This window comes from Falco peregrinus, chromosome 8 (assembly GCF_023634155.1).
Source record: "Falco peregrinus isolate bFalPer1 chromosome 8, bFalPer1.pri, whole genome shotgun sequence".
Lineage (NCBI taxonomy): Eukaryota > Metazoa > Chordata > Aves > Falconiformes > Falconidae > Falco > Falco peregrinus.
Window position 1 is genome coordinate 48,486,346 of NC_073728.1, and position 15,872 is coordinate 48,502,217.

At 36.8% G+C, this 15,872-nt stretch overlaps 1 protein-coding gene across 1 annotated transcript in view; it reads right to left on the reverse strand.

The window, feature by feature from the left end:
• The window catches only part of DOCK2 (dedicator of cytokinesis 2), a 197,898-nt gene that overhangs the window by 168,368 nt on the left and 13,658 nt on the right, over positions 1 to 15,872 (reverse strand). The window contains 14 exon segments of the mRNA XM_055811904.1: positions 612 to 710; positions 3,802 to 3,926; positions 4,786 to 4,911; positions 5,265 to 5,341; positions 6,337 to 6,412; positions 6,991 to 7,126; positions 7,662 to 7,715; positions 7,718 to 7,745; positions 8,380 to 8,534; positions 9,458 to 9,593; positions 11,134 to 11,246; positions 11,248 to 11,283; positions 12,854 to 12,950; positions 13,323 to 13,378. Coding sequence (XP_055667879.1) covers positions 612 to 710; positions 3,802 to 3,926; positions 4,786 to 4,911; positions 5,265 to 5,341; positions 6,337 to 6,412; positions 6,991 to 7,126; positions 7,662 to 7,715; positions 7,718 to 7,745; positions 8,380 to 8,534; positions 9,458 to 9,593; positions 11,134 to 11,246; positions 11,248 to 11,283; positions 12,854 to 12,950; positions 13,323 to 13,378 — 1,314 coding nt within the window.

Consider the following 15,872-nt stretch of genomic DNA (forward strand, 5'->3'; position numbering starts at 1 on the left):
ACAGGCTTGTCATACACAGCAACACCGCCTTCAGTAGTCATCTTAAATAAAAACCACCCTGCTTGCTAACAAGCATGAGATATGCTTTGTATAAACTACTCTGGGGAGCTTTTCCAATCAAAACCATTAGAGCTAGATTAAATATTGGCATGTCCTAAAGAAATCCAAGACTTTTTTTCTCTCTAAAATCACAGTATGGGGGGTAGGGTTTTGGTTTAGTTTGGGGTGGTTTTTTGGATGGAGGTTTTTTTGGGGGGGGCGAGAGTTCTTCTTTTAAAATGACGCAGTTGAAGTTCCTCGTCTCCACCATTTCACCAGAATAGAATAAATGCAATACTTAATTTTTTTATGAGCCATGTTAGGGCATAAGGTTATCTCAGATAACCTCATTTGTTTGGCTAAACAAAATCTTAATATAATTTTCTAGGCTAAATTATAAGCCTCAGTGATCGTATCTCTGTAATTACTGATGTATGAGTAAGGCTCTATCCTTCTAGCTGTATTCAGGACCAAAGTATTTTTTTGAAAAAGCTGATGCTGTGCAACTTTTCTGTGTAAGGTACCAAGAAACTAAGAGAAAAAAAAGCAAGTAAAAAGTATCTATGCCATACCTTTAATGTTTCCATCCAACGTGGCTGTTTGACCTGATAGTAAAGGACTGATCTATATTCACTCACAGGCTTGTCCCCCGCTCCCAAGCAAACAGCATTCTTACAAAAAAGAAGGAAAGAAACAGTGCTTAGTGGTTCATTGACCTCTGTAAATTTTTATGACTTCATCAAAACCAAAGAAAGAAGCAAGCCATCGAAGCAGAGTCTCCTCCGGGAATGCTGGCCTGGCTGCAGGCAGCAGCTTTACCTCAGCGGTTTTACCTCAGTGCAGCCCCGCCCTCACTTCCAGCTACACACACTGCTCCGCTCTCTTTGCCCTCAGAAACCCGCCATGGCAGCCAGGAGCAGTGCAGAAGGCACAGCTCCCACCTGTAAGGCACCCAGGCCTTGGCGCTAAGGCGAACCTTTCCCCAGCTAACAAGCTCCACGGCTTGGGCTGGGTGGCGCAGCTCCAGCTTGGAGCCCTTGGAGGCACCACACGAAAGCTTCAGGTCGAAAGCCAGCACATAACATGGAGCATGAAGGCCTGTCTCTAACAAACAGGTTTGAATTTGTATATGGCGTCATTCAAAATAAATAATTAAAGCACCAACAGAGAGGAAGCAATAATATTAAGATACAGCATTTTCCATGCTTCTGAAAGCAATGAAAATAAAATTCCCCCATAATTATACTGGACCTACCCACAAACTGTATTTTACAGGAGTTACACAGTGGGTTGTAAGAAGAGCTGAGTGATGAACATCTATAAAAATCATAGAATGGTTTGGGTTGGAAGGGACCTTAAAGACCATCTAAGTTCCACCTCCCCTGCCACAGGCAGGGACACCCTCCACCAGGGCAGGTTGCTCCCAGCCCCGTCCAGCCTGGCCTTGAGCATCCACGGGATGGGGCACCCACAGCTGCTCTGGGCAGCCTGGGCCAGCACCTCACCGTCCTCACAATTATTTCTTCCTTACATCTATTCTCAATCTACCCTCTTTCAGTTTAGACTTGATTTCTCTCCTCAAATTGATGAACTTTGGTAACCAAGGCGCCATCTCAATTAGTAGAAGAAACACAAAGCAAAAATAAATCTACCTTATTCTATTTACTTCTCCATTTACTTGAAAATACTCTATTCCAGCAGAATGTCACAAGTGTTTGGCTGCATACCAGAGATGACTAAACATTGTAGTGACTAAATGTTCCAAACTGAATGTTGTAGAGGCACTGACGTTATGCCCTCCTGCATTTTGTCTGCATCTAGAATGTCCCATTCTCTAATGGCTATCAGAACTAGTAAAGAACCAACTTAAATAACTTGTTCTAACCACGGAATTCCATTTGTTTAGCAAGCTTGTGAGGAGACTTGGCCTAGATCTGTCTTCCCTAAGCTCACTGTGGTGGAAAATTGTACATGTAGAATAAGTGCTAATGTTGATAATCGAAGGGGCAAGATCACTGACACCTCACCAGGCGTCAGACATGAAACTTAAGTGCATGAGAAAAGCGAACACTAAATTATCTACTGAAGAAACAGATGAAACTAACCCTATATAAGGTTACACTAGCTACTGCAAATGTGCAATTTTCCTGCTGAAAATCCAGTGAATCTTGGAAATCTGCTTCAACCATCAGAATGCCTTGTGACACCATGGGTATGATGCTGATACCTGAGGATGATTTGTAAGGTCTGTTCAGGATGATTTAACTGCGGAAATGTATGTCTCACCTGCCTGAATGGAGTTTTTTCAAGGTTTATGCAGCAACTTGTTTGAAAGTATTCTGTGACTCTAACTTGCAACAAAAGGCCTTGTACTTGCTACAGTAAATCTAGTGCTAGCTCTTCAAATGAAACTAGTTTGACACCTAAACTGAGCCAACCACTTTCCTGTTTAGTGAACATATACGTGTTTCAACCCATGGATAACTAGAAACATTTAATATAAATTCAATGGGTTTGAAACTTTATTGGTATTCATTAATTTTTGGGGGGCTACAGGGAAAATCCAGTTACTTTTGTTACTACTTGCACTTAACAGCATTTCAATTAACTCCTTACAATTGTTGTTTAAATAGGCTTATTACCCACAGAAAGCAAGCATGAATGGAACATATATTTGAGGTCATAGACAAAGTGACAAATCTGCTTTCTCCTAGTATTTGGAGAAACTGTGTCTGCAGAACTGAACATACATCATATTGGAATGCAAGGTTTAATGCATTGCAAGAGGTTAATTTCTTAAGGAATACTCTGGTATATGTATTTTAAGCGTAATATCTGTGAATAGACAGAGGCTGCTGAAGCTGATTTCACAACACAGTTAACTTCTATACATGCAAATCATGTGGTTAGGTATTGCCACAGGTATTAGGTAGTGTTTTGTAGCCAGGGTTACAATTTGTTGTGTGGACTCTAAGTATTACATGGTTTTAGAATTTTCTTCAATCAAGCTTTAAATTTACATTTTAGGTTAAGCATTTAATTGTAGATCATAAACATATTTCAGCAAGTCATGAACTACAATGAGTCACTCCATCTTTATTTTATCTCAAGAAGTATCTTTATGATTTCACCCTGATGATCACAGTACTGATTTTACAAACAGGGTAATGCTTAGAAAAGAAACGGCCAAAAATCCCAAAAAATTTCCCTAAGGAAAAGACAAAAATTGCTCACAATGGAAACAGACAAGCAAAAAGACACTGTAAATATTTATGTTGCATATGTACTGTCCCCCCACTCCTTTGTTGTCACTATTTTTTTGCTTTTTTGCCATGTACTTCATTCAAGGGACAGTGACAGTGTCTTCCTGGCACAATTCATGGGTTTGTTATGTAACAGAAATGGTACTTCTCACATTTTAATGTGCAAATTGCATTCTTCTGGGGATTTCCACAAGAAAAACCCAAGAGTAAAAATGCAGTAATTGTCAGAAGCAGCATTTGTTCCTTGGCACAGCTAAAATAGGTCATTCAATGTTTTTTCTCGTTACAGTTTTATACAAGATATTTGTAGGACTTATAGATACGTCACTTCAAACATCATAAAAATTATCACCCACAAGATGTCAGAAGATGACACAAGTGAGGAAACTGCAAGTTTTTGTGCAATGATATTTTATAAATATCTGTAAGAAGCTTAAAGCTTACTTCGAAAATGCAACTAGTATTTCTATGTCCATCATGCAGGAAAAAGAAAACTTACTGGCATCACTTTTCCTTCTTCATCACAGACACACATTATCACTTCCACATTTCTCTGAGTAGTTTTATTGTATTTATCAAAATCTCCATACAGTAATGTAATATAAATGTCATTTCTTATATCTCCTGAAAGAGAAATTGAAAGGTTAAAAATTAATGAAAATGTTGTGAGAGCATAGGGTCAACTGAACTTCACAAGAGTATCTCATTTTCTGCAGTGAAACAGATAAAAATGTGGGGGTTTTCCATCTTAATTTAAATTTTCAGCTCTGTTATTCTTAGCTGAGATACTGCAATGTGATGTGACACGAACCAAATGTCCTCAAAGTGACTGGAAACAATTCTCGTCCTGCACTGACACCTGCTGGTGAGGTGACAATGAGGCCATTACTGAATTTTCCCTAAATACACAGCTCTCTAGAGGCAGCTTCATATTTTAGTTTTGTCCAGCAAACAAAATTACTTTTAAAAGTATCAAGATTTTAAATGCGGAAGGGGAGGAATGGTTTTTGGTTTTTTTTGTTTGTTTGTTTGTTTTTTGTTTTTTTTTTAAAGAAGGAGCACTCCAGACAGTGAGTAACTTTAATTGGTAAATATCATCAATAAAAACGTCAAGCAATTGTTAACGCAGATGTTTTATTATTAAAGGACAGTGATGAGTTACAATAAAAATAAGGTTAATTTAAAATTCAAGTAGGCATCCACCATAATCTACTTACAAGACAAGAAAGCTATGTATAAAGAGCTGGGATTATCCCTCACTCTGTTGCTTTTATTTTTTCTGTTTAGGTACTAGAAAATACTTTCCAAGGATTTCACTATTTTATGTAAGCCTCTAATACTGGAACAAAACTTACCATGAAGAGTGAATTCTAAAGAGCCTCTGAGTTACCCATTACAGAAGTAAGTAAGGCTGCTGCTCATGCTCATTAACCTAGAGAATGAAAACAGATCCATTCCTATTACAGAACAAAGTACCTCCTACCTGGCATGATTATTTCAGGAAATCCTAGCTTTCTAGCAACAACTGTGGTTCTGTCTACAAGATGTGGGTAGTCCTTTCTAGTTTGAATGACATCTCCAACAAGCATTTTCACAGTTACCCAGAGACCTTTTAAAAGAAAAAAAATAGATTATATTGCTGGTAAAAAAAAAATTAAAATAAAAAATTGTCTTCAGATGATTGCATCTTCTAGCCACCACTAGTAATAAGAATTCACTTCCACCACTTCCTTTAGGTAAAAGCTCTATAATCTAAAACTGTAGCTGCTAATTTAAATAGCCTCTAAGAATCTGCAACAGACTCATGATTTTCCACTTCCAGTTACAAAGTTGATCCACCTCCATGGTGGTGCTCTGTCTCTAACATGAAAGCCTTTCTCTAAAACGTAAACAATATAAAATTATGTTGCAAACCCCCCCCCCCCCCAATTACTTTAAATAAATAAATAAATATATTTTTACCTTGTCCACCACTGTCTCCTTTTGATGCAGTGACTTTGCTTAGGAGACTGTGCAAAAAGTCATTCTCTGCCACTACCCTGCAGGAGAAACAATGTCTACTAGGAATTAAGTGCTAAATAATCAAACACCACTCAGAACACAGATGACCAACAGCCTCAGAGTCCTTTTTGCACTACTTGACCTTATTATATGTTATGTAATTTCATTGTCTTTCACCCAGAGTTACAGATCACTCACGTTAAGCTTATGTGTACACTGAAGTGAAAAACGTTCAATCAACATCTTTAGGAACCTCATTTTGTGACAGTGACAATATGAAAGTTTTTTTTGTAGGAAGGCACAATGTGAATGCACTCAACAACATGCCAGTCCACTCTGCTTTCCCTGATAAACAGCCTGACAAATGAATGAATTTATTTTTTCTTTGAATACTTTTGAAACTAGAAACAAATTCTCACACAAGTATGTTGGATCCAATTGTAAATGAATGAAATAATAAACCAGTGTGTCATACTTGGGTCTTTCGGAATTATGTTTATTCTTCATAGTATATAGCAGCAGCACTATGTAGAATGCATAAATATGTTTCCAGTGAATATTGGTATTTCTGCATTTGATCTGAAAGTGTCACATTTTTAGGCAGCTGAACTGGCATTTCTTTTGAAAATAGTTTATGTGTGACAAATCAACTAATTTTTAAGTGAAACCAAATTTTTTATCAGATTTTTCTCAAATTCAAAACAGAATCAAGTACACAAGTTACTAGTTATCCATACTTCTAAAGCTTATTTCTGAGAGTGTATAACCATTTAACTTGGGTTTTACTAATTAGGATTTGGTACCAGCTATCTGAAGGAGCACATTCATAGAAACGTACATTAACATGCTATGTAATCCCTGGCAAGTCTTAAATGCTTTTAAAGTGATACTTAAATACTTATTACTATTAAAACATAAAATTATTGAAAGGAAAAACTGGTTTTTTCTTAAAACATACAACAGATTGTTACAGCCAAAGGCACATAGAAATATTTTTGTGCATATAAAAAACCCATATATATGACTATCTTACGGGTGAAAGGGAATGAAGTGCTGCTTTTCTTCATCACTTTCAGCTTTTCCTTTTATGATATCTGTAATATCCATAACTAGAAGAGTAAAAGAAAAATCATCAAAACATATAATAGCATTGCAAAATAACTCCTCTTACCTATGAATGATGGACACTAATGTTCTTGTGCCTCAAGATAACTATAAATTTTTCACTAGCAAGCAGTGTAGCCCAACAGGGCTAGATTTGTGGGGCAGAACATCAGTGCAAAGTCCACACTACAAACACGACATGTAAAGAGAGAATTACTTCAGACTAGTTTTAGTGTAATCCTGTGAATACAAGTTTGAGTGCATTGGTGGTGCTCTCAGGACATGGTTTTATTCCATCTGCAAGGAATTCTATTAATATACTCTAGTATTGTGCTTTGGTTTGCACTGTGTAGCAGTAAGTAGGAATTATTTGGAAATTAAATTCTAAACCACATTTCTGATCTAAACTAAAATGTTAAGGTAGGTGCAGTCTTTATGGACTTTAAAAAAAAAAATCAAATATGGAAAATAGTTGATATAGCTGTTTGGTATTCTGACATGTCTTGGTAGAGATTCTTTGTTCCAGGGTTGGCCAGTATCACTTGGATCCTGCTTCAGATATAGCACAGGAGACATCAGTTACCTGCCACTCCAAAAGGCCGCCTTAGTCCTTGCGTGTATTTCTTTGAGTTACTGTCTTTGAGATCCATCCTTCCAACTCTGACTATTTGACAAACTAAGTAAATTTTGTCTCTGCTAAGGTCTTTATTTCCAAGATCCTAAGATACAAACAAAAAAGAATAGAAATATTACTTGGGTAAGAACCAAGTTGTGAAATTTAAACAAGACCTCCAGTAACTAGTTGAGCCTTGGTAATCAAGGTGGTATTAAGGGGGGGGGGGGGGGGGGGGGGAGGGGGGGGGGCGGGCAGGGGGGAGAAAATGCCAAAAACCACAGCAAAACAAAAGAAACTGAGACAACATAAAGGATTACAAACCTGGCAGTTTAAAGTTTGTAAGATAAAACTAAGAAAGCAGTAGCAATCAAGAGGTACAGGAGATTTAAAAAAAAATAATAAATCAAGTCATCAGTATATTTATGGGGCAGCAAATTGATTTGAAAAAAGGACACTGAAGCATTGTCACTGCCTTAAGGCACTCGATTTTAGTTGGACTGGTCATCTTACTCTTTTTCTAAGATTACTTCTGCTTTCCTCCTTTGTCTTGCTCAGTCTTCAGGAGTCCTGATTCTGACCACAGAGAAGAGACAATCCGATTTGTAAATATGAAGTAAGTTTAACTGGAAAACACTTACTGTGAATACTACTTTAAGATTGTTGAGCATGTCAATTTCCCTTTGGAAATCCTTTACTCCCCCCATCTCACCAAGTAGTTCTCACTGTTTTGAAGACAAATACCTTATTGTCATGTGATTTAAAAAGTTCTTCCCTTTCACAATACATTAAAAACCACAGTACATAACAAAGGTTGCATAACAGACAATGGTCTGTAGTGATAGTTTAAATACCACACTAAAAAGACAAGAACAATGTTATACAAAAATACCATTGTTAAGTTATTGAAAAATAACTTGCACCCTAAGACATAATGGCACCTTTTTTGGAGGAAATATTACCATCATCATAGTCTGTTTGATAGGAATACTCAACAGAATCTTAATCTACCTTTGCATTTATAAATTACTCCTAATTTGTCCCCTTCCCCTGCTTCAGCACTTTACTCCAGACAACATACCCTATCAAGGATAATCTCCTAACTTGAAGTGGTCTCAGGCTTCTTTAAAATCCTGAAATGTTCAGTCCAGGAATTACCTATAAACATATTTGGGATCCTTTACCCTAGAATTCTTTAGTAGCCACCAAACAGCTAGATCTGTACACACTTCCCTTTCCTTTTGGTTTTTCTTCCTTTTACTTAATATATTATGTGCATTACTAGCATGTTAGCAACTATTTTACTTCACTTTGGCTAGCTCCTTTTGCTGCTATTTGCAGCTTAAAAAAAAAGTTTACCTTATAATTGTTGATTTCTGTGGATCATATAGTGACATAAAGAGTTCTGCATCCTCTCCAATTCGGCAAACAAAATTCCGCACAAAGACGTATAGACTGTGGGTGGGGGATGAAGACATTCGGGAGTACGATGCATAATCTGGTTGATCCTTTGACTACTCAGAAGAAGAAAAATCATTAGCCAGATCCTTGAGCTAAAATGGTGGAATACTACAAGCAGTTTCAATTTTTATCATGTGCAACAGTTAATCTTGAAAAATCACAGAAAATCTGGATAAAGATACTTGTTTCCAGGAAATAGCATTGCCCTGTATACTCCTCTGAAAGGCATTATTTAATACCACAAACATGACTAGCAGATAAGTTTCTGGCCCTCACTCACATCATTGAAGTGTCACAACAGCCCAACTTTTGTCAAGTGATTTACTTGCTTTATTACAGTTTACTTCTCATGGGTGAAAAACCCAAGTAACTTACAAACCCAAAAAGGTCAAGAAAGTGTAGTCACCTGCTCTGCATTGTAAAAGATGAAATTTATGCACTCATCAGCTTTGCTTAGGCATACTAATACTCGTGTTCACAAAATTATGCAGAGTTCATGGAGCTTCTCTTTAGTGAGCTTAAATTCTTCAACTCCATCAGACTAACTAACAAGCAGCAACATACGGCAAGCAGTGTTGTCACAAGATCCTCTAAAAAAAGAGCCTTGGTTAGTCATAGCTTGCAGCCTGAACTCAAAGTATGTAACTATTCGCTACATGAATCAGCCTACTGAGTAGCCCACAAATGGAACGAAGAGATGTATTTCTATTTAGGAATCCAAGAATGGATTTAGAATTGGCTTTAGGACACAGGCTTTCAGCCTAGCCCGCAGCCTGAATCCAGTGCACAAATGCAATTCACTCAACTTGAGGCTTAGCCATATTTATAACATATGAAAGTGACTTTACTTTTAATTAAGTCAGAAGCAAAAATTTCCACCAACTTCTCCAGTAGAAGGTTACATCTTCAACCCTTGTATTGTTTTTTCATTTTCATTTTAGCAAAGGAAGCATTAAGTTTGGCCAGTCATTCCTACCATTTCCTCCTTAATTCGCTCAGTGATTTTATTAGTCGCTTCTTCGTGTGCATGAAATAGGCTGATGACACTGGTTTTATCTGGATCTAAGATATTTCCATCTTCGTCTCTAACTATGAGATCTAGCTCAAGTATTCTGTGAAAATACAAAGGGCATGATGGCAGGGTTAATTCCTTCTGTAAAATAAAGCTTAGAAATATAACGTACAAGGAGATGCTTCAAGTTTTAAAGCAATAAAGTAAGTTTTAAATACAGGCAACAATATTTAATTGAAGAAAAATTTAACTAAACCCCACCATGTTCTTTTCGAGCTGTTGTACAGTATTTACCTGTTTTAGGAATTTATAGTAATGTCACCAAAACATTTCAATGCTTATCACATAAAATAGATTCACCATGTTCAATGACTTCAAGAAGTCTTCATCTCTTTTGCTTTTAACATATGACCTTTGTAACCAAGATGCCTACGGTTTTTTCTGTCACCTTCTGCTTTTATGCTGCTCTTACCCTCCCTGTCCCGTTCTTCGACTACTATGCTCTGCTGTCCTTTTAAACATCCCCTCCACCCCTACTCCTCTAAAGGAAGAAGCTTGCTGTCTCATGATTTGGAAAGAAGAGAAGAACGTGAAAAGAAAAGCCTGAGTGCAAAGAAATATTAGTGTTGTCTTAATCAGAGCTAGGCTTCTTTGACTGGAATATTTCAAAATAGTATCTGTCTTGCAGTGACCATGCAGCTCCATATAGCATGGTGTGTTCTGTAAGAATACAGTTTATCTGTGCATCCAAATCACAATGAACATGTTGAGTTTCTTAACACTCACAGTCATTGTTTGTGTCTAGCCACAGGTAACTGAAGCCTTTCAGCCGTATATAGGTGTTCAGGCCACAGTAACCACAGTCACTTGCAATAGCTAAATACAGTTTATAAGTAGATTCCAATGCCTATAAAACCAATACTATGAAGGCTTGTTTACCAAACTCTCTCTTCCCCTTTATCAGATGGTGGAACACCACTCAATCCCACATAACCTCATTTTTGCCAAACATGTTGTGTTGCAGTGACTTTTCATTAGCAAGAAGCAGACAGACAAGGATTCTACCCTTGCTTGTTTCACTTCTATTACCAGAACCAGAGTTCTGCCAGAAAATTCCCTAGTAAAACAGCAGGGTTGGGGAGGCGGGACACAGGACACAACACAAAGGTAGAGGGGTGGTGTGACGCCTTTAGAAAAGGCTCTGTACGCTTCAGACATTTGCAATTCGTCCTCCACACTAAGGTCTCTCAGCACCACTTGTGAAATAGTAGCATAATACTAGTAGAGGTAGGCTATGTTAGTGAAGGATGGACAAGTTTTGGGTCCCGAGCATGCTGATGCTATATGTAGATAAAAGCCAACTATCTGACTGAAATCTTTACAATGACAAGCTCATATACCTATAAGTAACAAGTATATCTATATTTTGAAAAAGCAATTTGCTATGAGAAACTTCAACATGGTATCTACTGTTATCACAGGAATAGCAGGGAGAAGTTTGAAAAGGAAGATTTAATATGTCTACATCTCACATTAAAGAGTTACAAAACTGCAAAAAAGGAAACTTTTATCATCATCTCTGTTCTAGCTGGGTGCTTTACAAGAAATCGTGTTTCCCTTAAGCAACGTAGGCCACTTACTTGTTACCATAGTCAATTTTGGAAGTGACTTTCTGTTTGAGTTCTTTGAGCTCATCTTTTGGCAAAGTCCCAGACAGAAGCTGTGACCCGCCACTCATTAAGTCATACATCATAGGACTGCACCTGCTGGAACTGCTCACTCTTATTTGCCTAAAATATAAAAGAAAAAAAAAAAAAAAAGATTTAATGTTAAATGATTGCAGGAGCAAGAATTAAGCAAATTCTTGAGTCTGACTTTCTTCCTCCACTCATGCCACAAATTGTAAGGACAGGCTCTCCCATGCAACCGTAAAGAAATTACAAGAAATTTCAGCAGTGAGTATGGGGATAGGGAATGACAATATTTGTTTTATTAAATTGTGCTGGTTTAAAGTTCTTTAATTAAGTCTTATCAAGAGAAAACATTACAGAAGCAATTTACTTCTGTATGAGATACTGTTAAAAGCATTCTGGAAAAAAAATTGATTATGGTATTAACACATTTAAGAGATAGGTAAATAATACATAGAAGTCACTAAAGTAGTTCAGTGTCATTCACTGAAACAGAAAAAGTTTTAATTGTTGACTTTAATATGAGAAAGGCTAACAAGTGATGTGTTTCATAAAAGATATTGTTCAGGGAAAACTACACCGTATTTACGAATTTTTTTGCTCCAAGTGAAAAGCAAAATGCAATGGCTGGGATCCTGGAGCAGTCAGAGTGCAACCTGTTGAAACAGGTTATCCATTAGGAAAGGCTACTCAAGTACTAGAGAATTCACCATCATTTGGTGTTTTTTCTAGTCAACACTTTATGACTTTGGCCATCAGACTTAGGGTTAAACATGTTACTAGAATCAGTGGGGATTAATGTAGGATTACAACATGCAAAATATCTACTATTATGCAAATGTAAAAATTAGCTTTCTATCCTTTTATTTCAAATTTTGTCTCTCAGAGTCTTGTAGTCCAAGGACAGGTATTGTTATGTATAAAGGATAGTTGAGGTCTAAAAAAATATTTCTGGTCCAATTAAAATAACAAGATATATTTTAAAAAATCATTAATCACAGCTACAGTTCTGTACTACGCTGTGGGCACTACAAGCATTTGCGAAAGGCCACCATAACTATAGGTTGCTTGCTTACAAGGAACACAGATGCTGATACAACGGCCATTTTGACTAATACCTCCAAATTCATTGCACTTCTATGTACTGGTAAAAGTGCTCACAGGAAAAAAATGGTTTTCTCCAAGTTGAAGAAAAGAAAATGTTTTTCTTGAAGAAATGTAAAATGAAGATATTGAAACTAAAAAGTCTGACTTCCTGAAATTGCCAATTGTTAATAGCTACACAGTCCCAGTAACCCCTGAACAACTTTTGTTCTAGCATCCCAAGAACATGGTAAATCTTTTTCAAATGCATCTTAGTTATGTTTGATACTCCTATCTTGAAACTTGTCAGCTCTGCAAAGAACAATTATGAAAAAATTATCGTGTACAAGATACTCAAGGTTGAAACTAAAGACATGATATTACACCACTCAGCAGTAATTCAGCCTTTTAATTTAAAGCCATTGAAGGAAATAGTAGCCATCTAAGCAGTAATGAAAAAGTAATTTCTTAAATCCCCCCCATATCCTGCCCTGCATCTAAGAATAGAGACTCATTTAAACAAGAACTCAATATGCATAAGTAGGACTAATTAACAGGCCATACATGGCATGCAAAAATGTCATACCACATAGAGCTGTTTCCAGATGCTTCCCCATTCCCAAAGAGTAGTGGTAACTTCTTGAACTAAAGGAATTTCAGCGGGTATTGTATTTTCCATATGTCTAGGAAAGAAGCAGAAAATTTAACACAGTGAAATGAGAAAAGCTAACTGCTTTTCATGGGTTTAAATTATAGTTACTGTGTTTAAGGCAGGGGGCCCTCAAACTTTTTAACCAGGGGGCCGGTGCGCAGATGAAGTGGCAGGAATTCATCTACAACTGCTTGGTTTCCCCCCCCAACCCCCTTGGTGTGTGTGTTTATGTGTGTGTGTGCGTTCTGTAAATACCGGGGGGGCGGATTGAGGACCCTGGGGGGCCGTATCTGGCCTGCGGGCCGTAGTTTGAGGACCCCTGGTTTAAGGCATATAAATGCCTTAAAACTTATTTTTTTAGCAGACAAGATCCTTAATGTAACAAAACAGTTAAATTCAATACCTTTTCTTTTCAACAGTAACTTCCTTGATGTGGATGAAAGATTTAGGAAATATTCCCTGTTGAAGGAGGAAAAAAGAATTCCACACTTACTCTCCAAAAACTTGTAGGTAACAACCATGAATATGAACATAAACTGTAATCTCCAAATTAACTGCTATCTAGTTTTCTGTCTAGATAGATGCATTTCTGTTTGACAAATATTAGAAGTATTGTTGTATCCTTTCCTGCAAACATAGAACGCATAGAATTACATTTATTCATAAGAAACACCATCTTCTACTCCCCTCCCCTCATCTACTCCCCCAGAAAACAGCACATACAGTTTGAATACAGTAAAGAAACATTTTCTCTGTGCATCAGCCCATACCTTTCATATTCTAGGAAAACCAATGTAGTCTAATTTAGAGATCAGCTTGATTACCAAACGAGGTATTATCAGGGACACTGATATAGGATCATTGCCTCTACTAAAAGAAATACTGATAGGGAAAATCACTCAGGATGAATTAGAAAAATGGCCACTGACATGCAGGATAGTAAACTGAAAGTTTACTTTGAGGTATGATAGTCAAGAACACTGTGCATAAGATTAAAATTGGTTTGAGAAAAAAAGAACGGCCTTTCATTTGCAACACACAAGGAAGGGAGATGCTTAGTAAAGCCATAAACTCTCAGTCCTCCCTAGGTATATGGGGCACCACTGCAATTGAGATTATGGTCTTATTCTGAACTACCTAGGGCCATGCAGGAAGATGCCCCGGAAGATGTAGCAAAGGAGGCAGCGGATTTCATGACATTCTCAACATTTATTTTAATTGACCTGTGTAGAAAAAAATAGTCACCTGACAAAATGTTCTAACGTGATATGTCCTTGCTCTACAGGAACTGAAATGTTTTAAGTCATGCTAAAGGAATGTTTGACCACAACCTATCCATGACAATACCCACATTAACTTGCAAATCTAGTCTTGGTAATTAAACTAGGTTCTTCTTGGATTCTTCCCTATTTAATAACCGACAACCATATGCGGTACTTTACAAAGCCTTTCTCTGAATTAGATTTCAGCTTTTATAGCTTTATATAGTTTCTTCTTTTAGCACTGGACCTTAATCAAAATACAGTCATGTCTTATCACTCTCACAGTTTTTCATTAAGATTTAAGTTCAAAAGAGTCTGTGAAGAAGCCAAGTATAAGAAGAAGGTCCCATTAATAGGAAATGTAGTGAAATCTCAGTATGTGAAATTACTAATACTTCTTAAAACACTTCATACATGTTGACCTTGAAGCCTTTAACAATTTTAAGAATTAGTTAAAAGAAAGTGGTTACTTCTGGTAACTATTTTCCTTTTTTAGTTTTGGACTAAATTTTAATCAATTAAAATAAAATTTTCATTAGAATAACCAGCAATAACATTTTGAGTTTAAAGAAATGTCAAGGTAGTATTTAAAACACAGTTGGGAGTATTGGACAGGCTGGAAGGACGGTTAGCCATTCTCTTATATCCACCCTCAAGTATTGCAGGCCAACCAGCTGATCAACTGTTTTGAGTAGCTTCCACTGAAATATTATGCTGTATCAAGAACTTATGGTGAACCAACTTATCACTAGCCTGGCTTCCATCTCATATGTGATGAGCTACAAATGGAAGCAAGCAAATAAGGTGTACCATGCAGTCGTATTGGAGCTCACAGAGACACCAGGTAGAAGTCTGGAGAAAACAATTATGCATAATTATCACAAACAATTACTCATTTATCTGTCTTTTGGGATGTCCACTCATTGAGCAACAAAATGAAACAGTAAATCAAGCATCTAATACTTACACAATGAAACCAAAATATTTTGCTATCACATACAGTTTGAGAATGCACACAAATTAATTAATCTAAGTTAATGCAAGTTATTGTGAATACCTACAAGCCACTGAATACAAAATTCTAATAAAGTAAAAATAGACAACTTAAGACTGTTCTGATTTTTTTCTGACGGCATATTCTCTGCCAAAAACTGTCCCTCTGCTCCCCAGATATCCCTTTTTAAGTGGCTATAAAGGTTTTGCACATCCTTTTTCCAGGCTACAGAGAAGCAACTTTCACAAAACATTTTCACTGTAATACAGGCATTAGTTTGTAATTTCAAATGCCTTTGCATTGCTGCTCCCTAAAAAAATCTGATACTCAGAGCAGGTTTCAAAAAACACCTTTCTTCTAGAAAAGTGCATTTTAATATAAAAAGTAATTTTCTTGCTACTTAACTCAGAAGTTGTCATACCCAGGATGAAAAGTATTCATTTGTAGCTTTCCATCTTTAGGTATAAGAATATTGACCTATTTTTTATTAACATGATCTTTTTGTACATTAGAGAGATAGTTAAGAAATTAAGTCTCATGGAGCTGTTTATATTGAATGTAGCCTAAAGACTGCTTAGAAAAAAGTGCAGAAACAGACACATCTAGCAGCAAATTAACTCAAGAAGTTATTTCAAATGATGTCTTCATCACCTGAAGACTTTTTTTTTTCATTGATCTGCTTCTCCCAGTCATCACC